General features: G+C 56.5%; 3 protein-coding genes across 6 annotated transcripts; 1 reads left to right on the forward strand and 2 right to left on the reverse strand.

Moving 5' to 3' along the window:
• Positions 1–223: 223 nt before the first annotated feature.
• LOC110481615 (chemerin-like receptor 1) lies at positions 224–5,701 on the reverse strand. Its single transcript, XM_085592094.1, has 2 exons — positions 5,564–5,701; positions 224–1,831 (listed from the first exon to the last, which is right to left on the reverse strand). The coding sequence occupies exon 2, from the start codon at positions 1,812–1,814 to the stop codon at positions 729–731; it is 1,086 nt and encodes a 361-aa protein (XP_085448220.1). The 5' UTR covers positions 1,815–1,831; positions 5,564–5,701; the 3' UTR covers positions 224–728.
• Positions 3,911–9,794, forward strand: SHMT1 (serine hydroxymethyltransferase 1). Of its 4 annotated transcripts, none has more exons than XM_021550141.3 (12): positions 3,911–3,970; positions 5,379–5,496; positions 5,788–5,933; positions 6,218–6,333; positions 6,424–6,584; positions 6,751–6,832; positions 7,049–7,261; positions 7,502–7,618; positions 7,961–8,083; positions 8,271–8,387; positions 8,499–8,609; positions 8,993–9,794. In XM_021550141.3, exons 2-12 carry the CDS (start codon positions 5,404–5,406, stop codon positions 9,160–9,162), a joined length of 1,449 nt encoding a protein of 482 aa, XP_021405816.1. In that variant the 5' UTR covers positions 3,911–3,970; positions 5,379–5,403; the 3' UTR covers positions 9,163–9,794. The 4 variants fall into 4 exon arrangements, with proteins under 4 accessions (XP_021405816.1, XP_077643026.1, XP_021405826.1 ...); XM_077786900.2 differs by lacking the exon at positions 3,911–3,970 and adding an exon at positions 4,116–4,136; XM_021550151.4 differs by lacking the exon at positions 3,911–3,970 and adding an exon at positions 4,422–4,515.
• Positions 9,795–9,922: 128 nt separating this feature from the next.
• Positions 9,923–19,051, reverse strand: SMCR8 (SMCR8-C9orf72 complex subunit). The gene is made up of 2 exons (XM_021550109.4): positions 16,578–19,051; positions 9,923–14,480 (listed from the first exon to the last, which is right to left on the reverse strand). Exons 1-2 carry the CDS (start codon positions 18,920–18,922, stop codon positions 14,027–14,029), a joined length of 2,799 nt encoding a protein of 932 aa, XP_021405784.3. The 5' UTR covers positions 18,923–19,051; the 3' UTR covers positions 9,923–14,026.
• Between the last annotated feature and the right edge of the window lie 62 nt (positions 19,052–19,113).

Genomic DNA, 19,113 nt, shown 5'->3' on the forward strand with positions numbered 1-19,113 from the left:
TAAAACCATGGTCTGGCAGTCAGATCCATGTGCCCCAGGCAAATCCTCACACCCAGGTCATGTCCTGTCTGCCTCATTCATTAGAGCTGCTGCTAATACCAGTGGTTTGTTTCCAAATTCTAGATATTTAATCTTTTTATCTGCTTGTTCTGTTACCAAAGATGAACCTGCTTGGTCAGGTTGGATCAAGTGTTTTATCTCACAGGCAATACAACAGGCTGGGTATGTTTTACACAAGTTTATTGGGGGTTAATATTCATTCACCAACAGCACAAAGTATCAGATCTGCGCTACTTAAGGGCTGGGAACATGTCAAACCCAAACAGAGACTAGCATTGCTCAGAAATACATCATATCTGAGTAACAGCAGCACAACCACTGATTTGTCCTGTCTGAGGAGAGAAAAGAGTGTCTTACTCACTATTCCCTTCCCTACAAAAATACATACAGCCATTGCATTTAACCCTCTTTTAATAAAGGCTCCATACACAAGAGTCAAAAGGCACAAGGAGTAAAATGCTGCTACTTTGACCCACCTTGCTGCAGCTCCAGAGAGTTCTTCCATCCCCATTGTGGGTTAAATCACAGCATATTTGAGATACCTCCAAAACATGAAATCACACCTCGCTAGCATGTGCAGCCCTTCGCAGTCCCCAGTCCCATGACTTGAGCTCTGAAATGAGGGAAAATGCAGAGAAAAGAACGGCCCCTCCCACACCAGCAGCTGCTCAGACCCTCGGGACCTCCACTTCCGAAGCAGACCTGGACTTGCGCCGGCTGGTCAGGCTGCCCAGGACCGACTCCTCGCTGAAGGCCCCTTCGAAGGTCGACAGGATGGACTGGCAAAACTTCTCCTTGAAATCTGGCCCCACAAAGACATACAGGATGGGGTTGATGCAGCTGTTGAAGAAAGCAAGGCTGGAAACCAAGGGGATCCCTATGTAAAGGGCCAGTTTCATCTCACGGCTGGAAGAGTTTTTGGATATTTCCAGCAAGGAGAAGACGTGATAGGGGAAATAACAGAGGAAAAATGAGGCTGTGACAGCAATGATGATTCTGTAGGGCTTTGCATTGTTGGCCAGCTGCCTCCTTTTCAGCTTGACAGCCACGACGCCGTAGCAGATGAGAATCACCACGAAGGGGATGAGGAACCCACACAAGAATCGCGTGATGATCATCGCTTTGTGCCGCATCCTCCACAGCCTGCGCGTTGCCTCCGACGCGTAGTCATCGGACAGCGCGAAATTATTGTAACAGCTGGTGACGTTCCTGGAACTGACCACCGTGTCCCGAAAGACGAGGTACGGGGAGCTGAGCAGCACAGCCAGGAGCCACGTCCCCAGCGCGATCCTGGCCGCCAGCTCCGGGCTCCTGCGGTTGTGAGACCAGACGGGAAAGGCCACGGAAACGCAGCGGTCGATGCTGATGACCGTCAGGAGGAAGACGCTGGCAAACATGTTGAGGAAGGCGATGGTGCTGTTCAGCTTGCACAGGAGCTTCCCAAACGGCCAGTGGAAGCCCAGGGCGGTGTAGGCAATGCTGAGGGGCAGGAAAAAGGTAAAGATGAAGTCAGCTATGGCCAGGTTGAGGAACCAGATGGAATTCACCGTCTTCTTCATCTTGAAGCCTGCAATCCAAATGACAAGGCCGTTCCCTGTCACCCCCAGCAAACAGGCAATGCTGTACACCACCATGGAGAGGATGTGCATGGTCTTCTGCAGCCCAGAGTAGTAGTCATGGTCAGTGGCATTCTCAGGCTGCTCCGTGGGGCAGCTGGCAGAGAAGGGAGAAGGGGAAGAAGAGGTGCTGTCCATCACTCGCAAGCCAAGACCTAAAATCACAACAGAAGTGTTATCTGCTGCTCAAGAGAGGTGAAAATCTTTGCAAACAACTGTACAAAAAATGTGTATGAAAAGCCAGATTACATAAATGAATTTATAATTAATATAAATTCTTTATAGAATTCTCTGTTCTTCTCTATAGCATGTGCAGCTGCACCTTACAGAAAGCGCCTCAACAGGAGAAACGTACCCCTATTTTGGTGTTGGTGTCAGTGTGTCAGAACACCTTCATAATCAGCCCACAGCAGCAGTCCAGCATGGGCCAACAGCAAAACCATGGCAACCTTGATCCCCCCACTGTGACTAATCTCCTTGGATGACCAGTTACAAATTATGACAGCAAAATCTATCTAGACTGGTAACAATGATGTTAACAGACTATTCCTTCACCAAGCCCCTTCCAGGGAGTTTCAGAACAACACCTGAGCTGTATCCAAGTGTAACCATTGACCCTTTACACACCCACTACCCTCTGGTGAGCCCACCCTTCTCATCTCTCTCCTGCTCATCCTGGCACTTGCCTTGGCAGGTCCTGGCGGGGCTCCCGAGCTGTTCCTCGGCTGCTCTGCCCACAGCGGGTGGTCTCACCCTCCTGACTGACTCCCCTTGTGCTGCTCCTCTCCAGGGTGACTCAACACTGCCTCGCCCCATTTTCCTATGGCTTGGGATCACGAGGAATTGAGTAGGATCACTTATTCCCTAATCTTCTTCCTCAATTTCTGGCGTGTTGATTTAACCCCTAAAGCCCCAGAGGGTGCAGGTTCTCTGGGGCCAGTTGGCTAAGCCCACCCACTAACTCGGATTTTATGAATGAAGAAAACACAGCCTGTGCCATTCATCCCCTTGGCTACTCTCCCTCCTGAGCACCCCGAAATCCCTCCAGGCTCTGGGGTGCTCTGCTGCAAGGCGGGACAGGGCCAGCTCTGCTCCCCACAACAGCAGCAACGTGCCCAGCCTGTGCCAGGGCCCGGCACACTCGCTGTCCCGGGGACACAGTCTTCACAATCTTGGCTGGGGGGTTTTGGAGGTGCCTCCCTGCCCACTGCAGGGTGTTGGGGTCTCATCTTTAGGTTCATGGGGTGGGACACTGGGAACACTGCAGGGCTGGGGGAGAAGTAACTGGGGTGCACGGCAAGGAGGGGCTGGAGCTGTGGGTGACGGCAGAGGAGGGGTGGCAGCAAGGGGTGACGACAGAGGGGTGACAATAGAGGGGTGACGGCAGAGGAGGGGTGACAGCGGCGGGGTGGCAGCGGCGGAGTGACGGCAGAGGGGTGACGGCAGAGGAGGGGTGGCAGCAGAAGAATGACGGCAGAGGGGTGACGGCAGAGGAGGGGTGGCAGCAGAAGAATGACGGCAGAGGGGTGACGGCAGAGGAGGGGTGGCAGCAGAAGAATGACGGCACAGGGGTGACGGCAGAGGAGGGGTGGCAGCAGAAGAATGACGGCAGAGGGGTGACGGCAGAGGAGGGTGGCAGCAGAAGAGTGACGGCAGAGGGGTGACGGCAGAGGAGGGTGGCAGCAGAAGAGTGACGGCAGAGGGGTGACGGCAGAGGAGGGTGGCAGCAGAAGAGTGACGGCAGAGGGGTGACGGCAGAGGAGGGTGGCAGCAGAAGAGTGACGGCAGAGGGGTGACGGCAGAGGAGGGTGGCAGCAGAAGAGTGACGGCAGAGGGGTGACGGCAGAGGAGGGTGGCAGCAGAAGAGTGACGGCAGAGGGGTGACGGCAGAGGAGGGTGGCAGCAGAAGAATGACGGCAGAGGGGTGACGGCAGAGGAGGGTGGCAGCAGAAGAGTGACGGCAGAGGGGTGACGGCAGAGGAGGGTGGCAGCAGAGGACGGAGACGGCGGCGCGCTGACAGCGGCGGCCGCGGCCCTCCCGGCCCGGCCAAGGTCACCCGCGCTCCGGGCGCCACGTGCGGGCCGCGCCGCCAGCCCCGCCCCGGCGCGGGCCAATGGGAGGCGGGGAGGGGGCAGAGCGCGGCGCTGATTGGCCCAGGCGCTTCCCGAGCGTATTGCCCGCCGCCGGAGCCGGGGCGGAGCGCGGCGCTGATTGGTTGCGGCGCGGAGGGGGCGGGGCCCGGCCGGGCTATGGTAGCGCGCGGGCTCCCGCGCGGTAGCGGAATCGGGAGCGGGTAAGGAGCGAGAGGGACCGGGACAAAAACCGGGATAGGGAACGGGACAGGGACAGGAACCGGGATAGGGAACGGGATAGGGGTAGGGATAGGGACCGGGATAGGGACCGGGAACGGGATAGGGACAGGAACCGGGACAGGGACAGGGATAGGGAACGGGATAGGGGTAGGGATAGGGACCGGGATAGGGACAGGAACAGGGACCGGGACCGGGATAGGGACAGGGATAGGGACCGGGACAGGAACCGGGATAGGGAACGGGACAGGGACCGGGATAGGGAACGGGACAGGAACCGGGACAGGAACCGGGATAGGGACCGAGATAAGGAACAGGACAGGAACCGGGATAGGAACTGGGACAGGGACCGGAATAGGGACCGGGACCAGAACAGGGACTGGGACCAGGACCGGGACTGGGACAGGGGCCGGGACAGGGACCAGGACAGGGACCGGGACAAGCACTTGGGATGTGGGAGGTGATGGAGTCGGGATACAGGGGCTGCAGAACTAGGTGGAGATAGAGCTTCAGGGCTGGAGTCCTCCAGGTGAGGTGCCAGGTGTCCACCATGGTTGGGGGGGGGGGTCTTATCCTGACTGGGAATGGCAGCTCTGTCCCCCCTGAGTCAGAGTCAGTGAGTGAGAGTGCTGCAGCACCCTGTGCTGGGGGGACATGCAGGACCTGCATCCTGCTCAGGGCCAGAGCATGGCTGAGCATCCCTGCCCAGCAAGGGCGGCGTGAATGGACTTTGGCAGCTTGGCACAAGGAAACCGTGTGGGGTTGCTTAATAGCCTGCTCATGGACCTTCACCCATCCTTGCGGGGTTAATGAGTAAAAAGATGCATTGTTTTCTGCCAAGGCAGCAGCTGGGCTGTTACTCCTTCCCCAAGAGCAGCAGTGGCATCAACTGGGCCAGAGAGCTCCTGCAGGCCTGGGCATCACCCAGGCCATGGAACCAAGCAGAGGCAGAGCTGCTGCCTCTCAGGGCCTCTCAGCTCCACAAGATGCTTCAGCCAGGGTTTGGGCAGGACTCTGACTTGCTGGGATTTTGCCAAGGGAAAGCAGTCAAGAGGTTTAAGTGTGCTGGGCATCACAGCGTGTGTTAAAATTGAGATCGGTGGGTATGAGCACTTCACTGCCCTTGAAATTAAACATCAGGCACTGCCGAGCTGGGCAGGGGGAGCTCAGGGAGGGGTGGTGATGGGAGAGTATTAGACATTATCAAAGCACAGTAATTAACAAACTGATCTTAAGTCAGCAGGGGAAGCCTGAGGGTTGTGTGTGTCTTCCTCACCCAACAGCCCATGGCTGTTCTCAGGGAATGCATGGGATGGCAGCAGGCAGCACACAGGGAGATGTGGAGGCACCCAGCCCTGCTGCCATCCCACAGACTCCCTGCTCCCCTGGCAGGTGACTCAGAGCCAGCAGCAGCACCATGGCGAGCTCAGCACAGGGCCTCCCCAGCGCCGAGCTCTGGGCCTCCCATAACAAGATGGTGATGGAGCCGCTGGACACCAACGACCCAGAGGTGAGAGCTCCTTCCTGGCTCCCCCAGCTGCTTCATTCATCCCCCAGCCAGCCCTGGGGATGCTGACCTTGTCAAGCCAAGGACGTGGCAGGGTCCAAGGCTGAGCTGCTGGAACCCATCCATCCTCTGTGCCCTCTCTGTGACTGGTTGGGATCAGCTGCACAAAGAAGGGATCACATCTGTTCTCCAGCACCTTTCCAGGCCTCTCTCCAAGCCTGGTCTCTGTGGTGGAGCATCCACATCTCCATGCAGAGCCAGCATGGCTGTAGCCATTTCTCTCCTCTCCCAAAGGTGCACAGCATCATCAAGAAGGAGAAGCAGCGGCAGAGGATGGGACTGGAGTTAATTGCATCGGAGAACTTCGCAAGCCGAGCAGTCCTGGAGGCCCTGGGATCCTGCATGAACAACAAATACTCGGAGGGTTACGCAGGACAGAGGTATGGGGCTGGGGCTAAGGCCCACCAACCCAAACCCTTGCAGGGAGGGAGAGAAATCCCCATCCTGCCTCAGGGAAGGAAGCAGTGTCCTTATGCCAGCAGCCAGGCTCTTGTAGACCTTCTCAGCCTCTGTCCTTGGCCATACATGGGACAGTCCCAGCAGGGTCATGTCTGCTGTGGCTGCACAAAAGGGGCATCACACCCCAGTTTCTCCCCAGCTTGGTCACAGCCCTGCGTTCTGAGGAATGAGTTTGGTTTTACCCTTGCCCTGTCCTTTACTGCAGGTACTATGGTGGGACGGAGTTTGTGGACCAGCTGGAAAGGCTGTGCCAGAAGCGAGCCCTGCAGGCTTACCAGCTCGACCCCCAGAAGTGGGGAGTCAATGTCCAGCCCTACTCAGGTATTGGGGTGCTCAGGAGAGCCAGGACACTTTGCCCAGGCCCCTGTGTGCCCCAGCATTCATAACCAGCCCGGTGCGCTCTCGCTGCAGGGTCACCCGCAAACTTTGCCGTGTACACGGCCCTGGTGGAGCCCCACGGCAGGATCATGGGGCTGGACCTGCCCGACGGTGGCCACCTCACCCACGGCTTCATGACGGACAAGAAGAAGATCTCTGCCACCTCTCTGTTCTTCGAGTCCATGCCCTACAAGGTGGGGAGCTGCTCCAGCCACAGCCAGGGTGCAGTTATCATAAGTGTTGGCACCTCTTAAGTTTAAAAGTACCAGCATCAGGCTGCCAGCACCCTCTCCTGCAGGACAGCACTGCAGCTGATATTCACCACAGCGAGGTGGCTGAACCCTCCTCTTCCTCTCCCAGGTCAACCCCAAGACCGGTTACATCGACTATGACAAGCTGGAGGAGAATGCCCGGCTCTTCCACCCCAAGCTGATCATAGCAGGTGAGGATCTCACCTGTACCTGTGGCACAGCCGGGGTGGGGGTGCCTCCCTGAAGCCAGCAGCACCCCTGTAAGCTCGTGGATGGACACAACCGCGCTGGCAGGAGCTCGTGTACTGTCCCCAGCTGGGCTGTCCACACTGCAGGCTGGTGCTGGGGGGCTGTCCCGGGGTCCTGCACGTCTGCTCCTGTCCCCTCCTCACCGCCTGTCCCTGCAGGTGTCAGCTGCTACTCGCGGAACCTGGACTACGCCCGCATGCGGAAGATCGCTGACGACAACGGCGCCTACCTCATGGCCGACATGGCCCACATCAGCGGGCTGGTGGCCGCCGGCGTGGTGCCCTCACCCTTCGACCACTGCGACATCGTCTCCACCACCACCCACAAGACCCTGCGGGGCTGCAGGGCCGGCATGATCTTCTACCGCAAAGGTGCCCCACCTGCCTGGGCTGCCGGGAGGAACGCTGCAAGTTAACGCTCCTCCCTGCTCTGGCTGGGAAGGAGGGAGGGCAGGAAGATCCTGGGAGTGTCTGGGGAGCTTCTCTGGGCTGAGCCTGGCTCAGATTTGAAGAGGAACAACCACTGTGGCTGCTGTGAGCAGCCAGGGGGTGAAAGCAGCTTGTGGAAGGGTGGCTGTGCTGCCTTGTCACCGTGTCCTCCCTGTCTCGCAGGCACCCGCAGCGTGGACCCCAAGACAGGCAAGGAGACCCTCTACAACCTGGAGAGCCTCATCAACCAGGCGGTGTTCCCGGGGCTGCAGGGAGGCCCACACAACCACGCCATTGCAGGTATGCAGCCAGGCTGGCTGCCAGCTCCAGCATGGCACAGGGAGTTGGCAAAGGTGTCCTGGCAGGGCTCTGACCCCTCAGCAGCAGCACGGGAGGCTCCAGCTGCCCTACAGGGCTCACAGCCTGGGGACTCTGTGGCAAAAGGCAGCTGGTTGATCCAGCATTGCCCAAGGAGTGACCAGATGTTCTATCCTGTCTTTTGGCTCAAGAAATGCCACCAGCCTGGTGAGGGGAAAGGAAGGATCAGTCCATTAGTTTGTTCAGCTCCAGTATGGCTTCTGCTGGCAGTGCCATTGCTGGTGGGAACCCCAAAATCTGAGCCTGGCCTGCCTCTATCCCCAGGAATCGCCGTGGCGCTGCATCAGGCCATGACACCTGAGTTCAAGGCTTACCAGCAGCAGGTGGTGGCCAACTGCAAGGCACTCTCATCAGCACTGATGGAGATGGGCTACGACATCGTCACAGGTGAGGACATGTCTCAGCAGTGGGATGGGGCTGACCCTGTGGTCTGACCAGGGCAGCTCTTCAAGGACACCGTGGTCAGGGCTCTGTGACGAATTCCTCACTCCTTGTTAAATCTCAAGTCTTCTTTTGGTGAAGTTTCCTGCTGGAGCAGCAATTCCCCAATCCCACCAAACCCCTCTCTTTGCAGGGGGCTCTGACAATCACCTGATCCTCGTGGACCTGCGCAGCAAAGGCACAGACGGCGGCCGGGCCGAGCGGGTGCTGGAGCTCTGCTCCATCGCCTGCAACAAGAACACGTGTCCTGGTGAGAGATGCCACAAGCTCTGCCAGCTCCTGGTGCGCTCCAGGAGCCAGGCTGGAGTCCCACGGGCGGTGGTTTGGGTGCCAGGTTTGGTGACGTGTCCTTGTGCCGCAGGTGATGTCAGTGCCCTGCGGCCCAGCGGCCTCCGCTTCGGCACGCCGGCTCTCACCTCGCGCGGCTTCCGGCAGGACGATTTCCGCAAGGTGGCCCGGTACATCCACAGAGGTGAGCCAGGCTCAGCTCCAGCACCAGCCTGGAACAGGGCAGCTCCCCAGGGTGAGGAGGCACCAGCCGAGTCACGCTGGAGCCATCGGCACAGCTGGCGAGGCAGCACACCCACCAGTGAGGAATAATCATCCTACCTCCACATCTGGATGTGGGGGAGGGCATCTGGCCACAGCTGGGACCGGCCACACTCTCCCCACTGCACAGGCAGTGGATTGAAAGCCTGTCCCTGTCACAGTTTTCTCCCAGTTGTTCTCAGGAGTTCCAAGTTGTTTCCCTGGGCAGCAAGTCCCTGAGATGGGAAGGAGGGAGGGAGCAGGGCTGTGTCCCAGGGAGCAGCAGAGCCATGGGAGGGCTGACCAAGACATCTCCCATCCTGGCAGGGATCGAGCTGGCTCTGCGTGTGCAGAAGGACATGAGCCCCAAGGCCACGCTGAAGGAATTCAAGGACAAATTGGAGGACCCAAAATACCGTGAGGAGCTGAAGGCACTGAAGGAAGAGGTGGAAGCCTTCGCAGGCACGTTCCCACTCCCGGGGCTGCCCGTCCTGTAAGGGGACACAGCCATGCCTGCTCCCAGAGCAACAGGAGTACCCAGGATCGTGGCACACCCACAATCCCCAGGCTGAGACCAACACCCCAGTGCCTTCTCCCAGCACTTCCCTGTAGAACTGCAGCAGCAGCTCCTCCTTGGGCTCTTACTCCCCTTTCCCCTCCCATGTGGGGCACAGGGAGCCCATGAGTACAAGAGTACAACCCCTGTGGGGACACCAGCCCTTCACCACTGTGTCACCACTGGGACTGAGCACCAGGACAGCCTCACCTCATGGCCAGGTGCCATCCAGCTCCTGCTGGCTGTGGAGCAGCAGATGAGATTTAGGCTGGGCTGTCCACATTCCCTGGACACCCTGCCCATGGCAGTGTGAGGGACAGGGGCTCCAGCTGCACAAGGAACCTCACAGCCACTAAAAGTCCCCCTGGTTTCAGCCTCCAGGATTCCCCTTCATCCTATGTGCCTTGACACCTCCACAGGCTACAACAAGGCCAAGCCTTGTCCTGAACATTCCTCCTGGGATCACTATCCTATTCTAACTAGATCCTCCAGTATTTTCTCTGACCCTTTGGCACAAAGCTTAGGTTGAACCATTTTTTAATCAGCACGATAAAATTAAGAATTTAACCACGACGTATGACAAGAATTATAAGCTTTAAAAAATACGACCAATTTTTTTTTTCTTTTTTTTTTGTATTTCAAAAATATCTGAACCCAAATAAATATTTTTTTTTTTAAAAGTACATTTCTCAGACTAGTCATTTGGTGTTAACATCTGTTAAACTCTTGTGCAGTAACACTTACAGCACGACACTAAGACATGCTTCTTGGATTTCTCCCGGTCACACTCGCCCTAACTACTTGACGCAAGCATTCGGCACGCACAGGCACACACACGGAACTCAACATGCAGGAATAGGATACAGTGCTTTTAAAATAAGATGAGAATTCATCACAGCCTCCTGGCAGCCTTCAGAGGCAGCTCTGAGCCCAGCCCCATCCCCGTGCCAGCAGCCGTGCTGCCGGCGGGACCGGGTACCCTGCTTCTGCCTTCCAGTTAAATCCGTCTCGGGGAGCAGTGGGCGGGGGTTTGTGACCCCTCCAACATCGGGGTGCAGTTTGGTGCTCTGACATTGTGCTCTGGGGCAGGTGTTCTCCTCCTGCAGCCTGGGCAGCTTCCCTGAATTCCCTTAGACCCTGTCACAGGAGCCTCCTCACTGTGCTGCTACAAGCCCTGGTGCCCAGCTCCTGGAATCTGCAGTGTGGGCTGGTCCCCACCACCAGACCAGGGGGCTCAGGACCCTCACACACAATAAAAGCCAAAGAACTGGTCTGGGGGCACAGAGCCATCAGCTCCCACCCCTGGAGTGCCTCTTCCACCCTCCCACTACAGTGAATATTGCTAGAGTATAGGCAGCTCCTCCCTGCCGAGGCAAGGCAGCTGTGGAGCTGCTCAGAAGTGATTGCTATCAGATGAAAGGAAATCTGAGCACTGTTTCTCTGAGAAATGAAAGCTTTGTAGGGTTAAGATCAACCTACAGCTATGGCTGAGCCTCCTGGGGTGGGAGCTGGAAGCGGTGGGTGGGTGGAGAGCAGAGCAGGGGCTGGCAGCCGGGAGGAGCAGGAGTGGGAAACGGGAGCCCTCCCTCCCGGCCGGGGGAGGCTCCTGCTCTGCTGAATTCTCGGTCAGCTCCTCTCCTGCTCTCCCTGGCAGCCAGGGGGGAGCCAGCGTGGCCGTGCGGGAGTGGGGACATGCTGGGCTGGCAGCACTCACGGAAGCAGGGGACGGCCATGCAGGGCACCGCTGGCCCTGGCAGCTGAAAGGCTGGGGAGGATGGCACTGCCACTGCCAGGAACCCGCCCTGCTCCTCGTGGAGGGATGGCTCAGGCGAGAGGATGATGACACACGTGCCAGAATAAATGGTGGGAGCTATCAGTGCAAAGGTTGTGGCTTGTTGTTAGTCTGTGAATATCAGGAACTGGTGAGGAACCACACCAGAGATGGAGGGAAGTCCTAAAGTGCCAATACAGGGATCTGTACTGTACAGCAGCAGAAAAACAGAGACAGAGAAATTACAGAGGAAAGAGGAACTCAGCTCCCAAACACCAGCTGCCACCACAAGCAGACAAGCAGAGGGCTCCAAATGCACTGAGGCACCACAGCCCGGTGTCAACTCCCCCTTTTCCAGTCCAAGTTCAGAGGTTACACTGCTGAGAGGAGGACAAGCACTCCAGGGCATGTTTCTCCACAGCTCCCACTGCAGATAATCCCAGAGCTCCCGTTGGGAATGGGGTGATGCTCCAGCCAAGCCCCCAGGGCATCCTCCCCAGTCAGGGCTGCTTTGTGGCAGAGAGGTGAAGCAGGTCAGACAGGTGGTAGTGCAAGTATTGCTCAACACGGCCTTGAGTATCAGATACTACAGGTTGGACAGAGGCAGCAAGGAGTGAGTTATTTATCAATTTATGAGCACAGCTGAACACCACAGGTGGAGACCACTGTGACTAAGATGAGCCACCACGAATCATCTCTCCCACCCCGTGCTGGAGGAAGATGGGAGTGAGTCAGCAGGAAAAAAGTCTGTCCCTCCCTCCCTCCTCAAACCCAAACAGCACTAGGTGGTTTCTCAGCAGGAAACAAGCTCCTGTTCTGAGCACTGCTCCAGAGCAGGTTGCTGGGAGCTTTCATCTGCCCGGTGTCACCTGCATTACTCATCTACCCAGATGCCTCTTCCCCCAGGGAATCTCACCTCAGCTTTAGTGTGGAAGTTTGGGTGTGCATCAATCAGTCAGGGGCACCTTGAGTCACTTCAGGAAGCAGCCAGCTGGATGGACACAGAGGCCTTTCACCAGCAGACTCAGCTCACATGAGACAGGAGGGCACAGGCAGGACAGGAAAAGGCTTTGAACACGTTATAAAGGTGAGAAGCTCACCTTCAGCAAAGGCCACACCACACTGCTTCCAACCACGACCTCAAAACACCATCACAAGTAACCCCTGACCCTGGAAAATCCTCTGGAGAGAACTACAAGGCCAACTTGGCTGAGCCACCACAAACACCACAAAACCTTAAAAACAACTTTTCTGCCCTGCTGGTTTATACCCCAGAGAGCCCTTCCCAGGGGAGAGGAGGAGGTGGCACAATCCTGAGACTCCTGATGCTGGTGCAAAATGGCAGCTGCCCCAGGGAGCCTCCCTGCCTCCAGACAATGTTTTGGAGGAGTGCAGGTCTCACAGCAAGTCTCAGTGGGGTCTAAGCCATGCTGGGTAACCCCAGGCTGTACACAGAAACTTCCCAGACTCAGAAGGAAGATCACATTCATCTCCAAAGCTGCCTCACATTATCACCAAAAACAGAAGTTAAAAAAAACCCAACAAACCAAAGAACAGATCAGCTCTTGTATGATGTCAGCTGCTCTCACCCCATAATCAGCATTAAAAGGAATTAAAACCAATATTAGCTTTCCTAGAAAGATTTGTCTTACTTAGAACTACCTTGGGAGCTGCTACTGCCACATGGCACCGGGCAGAGCAGCTCAGGCTCAGTATCACCTATGAAACTCCAGAGGGAAGTGCTGTGCCTGGGCACAAGGCTTTGGGCACTGACAGAACTATCAGTGAGTGTCACCACGTTGGTGGTACATCCTTTATGGCACAGAAACTTTGAAAGGAAAAGTTCTCAGTACCCAGGCTCAGAGAGCAGCAGTTCTGCCCCATGCAGAGCCACCCAGGAGTCCTGGGAGAGGTAGTCGGGACACAACAACGGCTCAGCCAGGAGCAGCAGGCAGCAATGCTGGCCCTGTTTTACCACAAAGCACAAATGCCAACTCCCCAACAAAATAAAATAAAAGAAACTAATATGAATAAAACATAGAATCCAGTACCTTCATCCCCGATCTCTCCTGAGCACTTGCACCTCACCAGCCAGGCAGCCTGTGCTAACAGCCTGCTGTCTCACAGCGTGGCTCCAGATGAATCAATTGATTCCCCATCACAAAAAGCACCTAAAAAGAGGGCCCTCACCCTCCTTCAGTTCCCTTCTGCCTTTAAAAAGCCAGCTCCGACCTCACAGTTGAGGATTCCCAGTCTCCCTGCAGCCTGCTCGGAGGCTGCCCAGCAAATGGGATGTGACAAATGAACAAGGCACAGTGCTCTACATTCGCAGCGGCCGGTGCCTCGGGGCTCACCAGCCTTAGGGAGTGCTTCCAACATTCCTGATTTTCACAAAGCTGGGAGATACTGGGAAACCCTTTCTGGAGAGAAGCATGTGTGCCTCCACTGTGCTCCCACTCACTCAGGGATGACCTATCCTGGGAAGTGCCCAGAAACTCAGTGCAGGGACACCATCCATTGTAGCTGTGCACAGACCTGCGAGCTGCCGCCCTGCCAGGGGGCTCTGAGCTACGCCCCCATGACAGTCACATCAGTGGATATAAAACTTCACATGGCCTTCACACCTCTGATCACAGCCCTGGCTCCTTGGAAGGGACTGACAGTGCTCAGGGTTCTGGCAGAAGTGTGCAGGACACTGTGCTAGATGGGGGGCTGCACACTAGTCAGTATTGATCCCCGAGATCACCCACCACCCCTCATGCCATAACCCCCCAGGATGCTGCCGTGATCCACTTTAACAGTGTCCCTTCTGACATTTACAGAGTGCCCGATGGTTTATGTGATGGAACATCTACACTTTTGGCTACAGGGAACAGCCAGAAATCCACTCCTGCAGACCTGGATTTCTGCGGGGCAGAGACACAAACACCTCGGCCCCTTCCCGATGTGTGAGAGCTACTGCAGACAGCGGCAATGTCAAGCACGGATGAGCTCTGTCAGACTCCAAGCACGTGGGCACACGGCCTGTGCAAGGCTAGATTTTGTACAAAAAGCTGGGAACATAGTCAAATCTGAGCAGGGGGTTCCCCCCTTGCCCCGGTTCCTGAATGTAGTGCAGCTTCAGCAGCTCGGCCAAGTACTGCACGATTTTGATATCTTCATTTGCAAGGCCCAGTTGATGCTTTAGGAAGTTCATCCTGCGATTCACAACGGATTCCTCCGGTTCCCTTTCGCTGATGGGAAGGTGCAAATGATGGCAGAAGGTGAAGAGGAAGGCTTTAGAACACAGCTGGGTGAGGATGCTTTGGACGTGCATGTAGTAGGTGCTGCCACGCTTGATCTGCGTGCGGTGGTCGGCCAGCCGGGCCACCACGGTGCCCTTGTAGAGGGGGCAGCGCAGGGTCTTGCTGTCGGCGTCCAGGATGCTCAGGTAGCGGCTGTACCGGCTCAGGGCGTGCAGCACGTTCACCCCGGCAGGGGACACTGCCCTGCAACAGCAACACACAGGTCAGGGCTGCAGGGCAGCCGGGATTTAAGCAGCAGGGTGTGTCCGTGCCCTGCATCCCGGGGAGTTTCCCCCTAGTTGATGAGCTGGCGCAAGATCTCTGTGGGTGAATAAAGCCCTAGGGGGGACAAATTGGCTCTCCAGCTTGCCAGATCCTAAAGAAACCTCAATTCCCTGGATCTCCACATGCCCTGATCTGTACTGCGCATGCTACAGCACAAACCACCACACTTCTGGTCAGCTTCCTCCCTCGGTGACATGCAGAGGGACTCATAGGGCAACTCTGGTGAATAGACACATCTTACAGCAGCTGGAAGCTTCCCAATGTGACTCAGAAAGCAGTCCCCCCTTTCCAAGATTTCCATGTTCCCCCCCTTTCCAAGATCTCCACGTTCCCCCCCCCTTTCCAAGATTTCCAGGTTCCCCCCTTTCCAATATTTCCACGTTCCCCCCCTTTCCAAGATCTCCACGTTCACCCCAAATCGCTTTGGGAGGGAGCTGCTCTGAGGTGCTCGAAGCCCTGAGTGGAGCAGAACCTTCTGAATTTCCTAAAAGAGAGAAACATCCTTAACACACAACATTCATTCCGTGGCTGAGTCTGGCTTGTTGTCACTCAGGTGCAAGCCCACAGCATGCTCACAAGGATACAATTACCCACCAAGTTTAACCTGACGTTACTGAAATGCAAGTTACAAGCCAAGGCAAACCCTTCAGCTCATCCATTCTTTGTGGTGACAGTTGCTGGGCTGAGATACAGCTCTCAGCCTCAAACTGGGAGCCTCAACTGGTGTAGGGGCTGCCCCAGTGTCCAGGCAGCACCTGGCCATAGGAGACAGAGGATACTTACTGGAATAAATCGTTCAGCCTCTAAATTCTTTCCCAGAGCCCTCCTACAAATGGTTTGTGGAGAGCACCCACATTAAACTAAATACTTAATTAACATTCCACAGAGGAGAGCTGAAATGACTGACACATGTTACAGGCAGCTCTTAAATAAAGATTTCTGTTTATAAAAATGGCATCTAACCACAAACATTGAGCAACGAGTAAACACTTGGGGTTTTTAAAAACCTCACTGACAGACAGAGAGCTTGTGAGCAGCTGTTGGCAGAGCTGTCAACCTGCCTCACAAACATAGAAATGAGAGCAAACTCACAGTTTTGGATAATTTCAGTATCCACATTCCCCCAGCAATACAATACTCTGCGGCTCAGAAAGCAGGTTTCTGTGTTTTAATTTTCCTGCTGTTTACAAACACTCCTGCAGGAGCTGCTCCAGCCTGGCTCTGAGCACTGTCTGCCACTCTGACTCAATGTTTTCCACCCTGGTGACAGCAACGGCCATTCCCTGCCATACCTGCACCCAAAGCACAGAACACATCCTGGAACACACAAAAAAGTCCTTTTCATAACATCAACAAGGGCAGGGCCCTTGAGCTGAGCAAACATTCTTTGCTAATATGAGCTGTGAAGCCATAGTTCAGGACTGAGTGTTGGGAAGGAGCACTTGTTTTTGGGACAGTTCTCACCCTAAGCAGAGGTTTCCTACAATCCCAACACTGCTCCTGCACAGCTCCAGGCACCTTTCTTCCTCACCAGCACAGACTGAGGTGCTGCTCTCCAATTGACCTACAGATCTCATCACCTCTTCAACAGGCTGCAGAAGAAAAAACCCTCCCCTCCAGCACAGCACCATTTACCCTAATATTCCAGCTAGAAATGTGAGAAGAGTTCCAGCAGGAGATGGCAAAGCAGAACACACAAGGGACTCAGGAACACTTGTATCAGTTCAGCGAGGAACCCTGCAGGACTCAGGTGTTTGTTCCCTGCTTTGCCAGGCAATAACCTCCAGGCCAAGTAACTCACCTGAGCAGGCAGCAAGTGCTGTTTTAAACATTGACTCCCAAGCGAGGCTGTACACAGGGTTAAGTCTACTCATTTTCCAAAATAAATCCCACCAGCAGAAATTCGTGGCAGCTATGCTGGTAATTAAGAGACCACCCCTGCACATCCATTGCCCTCTGAGATTAAGTCCTTAAGTTACCTCAGCCCTATTAAAGCAATCAGATCCTTGCATTTACCTCTGGAGTCCAATCAACTTCCACTTCTGGAAATCCACCAAGTGCAGAGCGGAGGTGACCCAGTGCTTCACGGGCTTGGCGTATGCACCGCAGTTGGGCACGAAGATGGAGAGCGCCGTCACCAGCCTCTTGACCATGGCCTCGTCCTCCCCCAGCACGACCAGGGTCCTCCCGCTGAGCAGGGAGTAGATGGCGGGGTGGGCAAAGGGGTACTGGCGGATGAAGCGCAGCGCGTTCTGCCCGGCTCTCTTCCTGTGCCTCTCCCCGGCCGCGCAGGCCGGGTGGGCTGGGGACGGGGTCCTGTCGGAGCACGTGGAGGCGGCGCTGCTGATGTGGCTGGTGGAGTCCGAGCACTCGTCCAGGCTGCTCTTACTCACCTCCCTGCTGCCCGTCAGGTAGCGCGAGTCGAGCTCGCAGGGCAGGAGCCCCCCTGGGAGGCCGTGGTGGGAGGGGAAGCCCCCACGCAGCCCCTGCTCGGCCGGCCGGTACGGCTGCGGGGGGATCCGCACCACGCCGTCCTCCTCGCACGGCTTCTGCCCCAGCTCGGGCAGGGCCTCCAGGAAGTTGGGACTCTCCTTCCCGATACAGCACGCAGCATCCACCTGCACTAAGCTTTCTTCCTTTGAGATGTCGTCCTGCCCATCATCCACGCCCGGGTTCGCTCTGGGGGTGAAGCGAAGGCCTCCCTCATCATCATCGGCGTAGGGCTCCTCGTTAATGGCACTTGGGTAGCTCGCTTTGAAGTCCTCCGGGATGAGGGACTCGGAGGGACACGTGCTGAGCACCTCGATGCTGTCCTCACTGACCGTGCGCCGGCTGCCCACCTTGCTGCGGCCCGCCTGGGGGCTGGGAATGACGGGCAGGCTGGCCTGGCTCTCCGATTTTGTCAGCCCAGATCCCGACTTCTCCGTCCCCAGCACCTCGATGCTCTCCCCGCTACTGATGCTGCCTTTGATATCTGCATCCAGATAGTCCAGGTTCTCCTGGTGCTCAGATATCACAGACTCAGACATTTTGGGCTCTTCAGAGTCTTCCGTTTCCTGCTCCATCTTGATGGGCACACACTCCACACTGGACTTGTAGGAGCCCAGGCTGATGACCACTTTGGGAGCAAGGGACTCTTCTGAACACTTTTCATCTATGGCATCTTGGCCGAGCCCCTGGCAACCTCTGTACTGTTTTTCAGGAGGTTTTTCATCTAGGACAGACACATCCTCAAAGAGGAAGTTGGTGACACTCTGTTGCTTTAGGAGAGCCCGGCTGATCTGCTCTGTCAGGAGGTAACAAACATCCCCCCGAAAAGTCCTCTCGATATGGTGCAACTGGTCAAGTGTCTGGGTGAAAAAATAAACATCACAGAGTTCTTCCAGTGTCTTCAGCTTCTTGTCAAAGCACTTGGCAGACTTGGCTTTGATGAGTTTGGGGGTGTAGGATGGCACGTGGGTGTAAAGGTGAGTTTCTCCGAGTTCAGTGGGGTCAGAGGCAGTGGGGTCCTGATCGCTGCCCACATCAGCCCGGTCCAGGGCACAGTCTGGCTCGTAGGGGTGGAATTCAGAGTCCTTCAGTTTCCTGTAGGGATACGACCGGATTTGCCTCAGCAGGTCTTGGTGCTCGATGATTGACTTTTCCACACTGGCCAGCTCATTGGCCTTCTCAATGGCCTGGGTCGTGTAATACCCCTTGTCGTTGGCTTTCTTCTGTTGCTCAGTCTCGTTGTGCAGGACGGTCCTGGTGTAGTCAAGGTCTTTTAGTTTCTTTTCCAGTTCGTTGGCAAAAGCTTTCCGGTTCCCCGTCTTCAGGCATTCGGAGGCTTTGGAGAACTCGGTGGAGAGTTCCTGAAACTGCTGCATGATTTTGTGCTCATCAGCAGAAATATAGGCCATGCAGAAGGGCCTCACAAAGCCCCTGGCTTCCAGGTCATACAGGGTCAAGTGGTGCACGTAGGCAAAGGCCCCTTCCTTGGAGTCCCCCAGCACCACCTTGGAATCCTCCACGAAGTTCAGCTTCGGGTAGGCAGAGCCGGGAGGGTGCCCCACGAAGGATGCCTGGTAATCCACAGACATGATCCGCAGGGAAAAATAATTGAGATCGAAGGTGCCCGACACTTTGGCGTCATCGGGGATGGTCAGGAGGGGCTGGGGCCCCACTTGCTCCGAGAACTCGGAGATGAGGATGAAGTCCCGGGTGAACTTGGAGCCGGCGACCTTGGCCCAGGGGTTGGCGCCCTGGCCGGAGAAGGGGAACAGCGGCACCGAGTACTCCTCGGGCAGGGGCGGCTCGCGGTACAGATCATCCTCCAGCTCCTCCTCCCTGGTGAAGGCCACCACGTCAGGGGCGCTGATCATATTTCCCGCAGGACGGGACCGACATGGAGCAGCGACGCGGCCCCGGTCCCGCCGGCACGGCCGGGCCCCGCGGGAGGCACCGGCGCAGCCCCGGCCCGGCCCCGCCGCAGCCGCAGCCCCGCGCTCCCCTCACGCCGCCGCCATGGCCGGAGCCGCCGCCTCCTCACGGCCCCGCAGCCATCTTGGACTCA

Source organism: Lonchura striata, chromosome 14 (genome assembly GCF_050655825.1).
Source record: "Lonchura striata isolate lonStrDom1 chromosome 14, ASM5065582v1, whole genome shotgun sequence".
Classification (NCBI taxonomy): domain Eukaryota; kingdom Metazoa; phylum Chordata; class Aves; order Passeriformes; family Estrildidae; genus Lonchura; species Lonchura striata.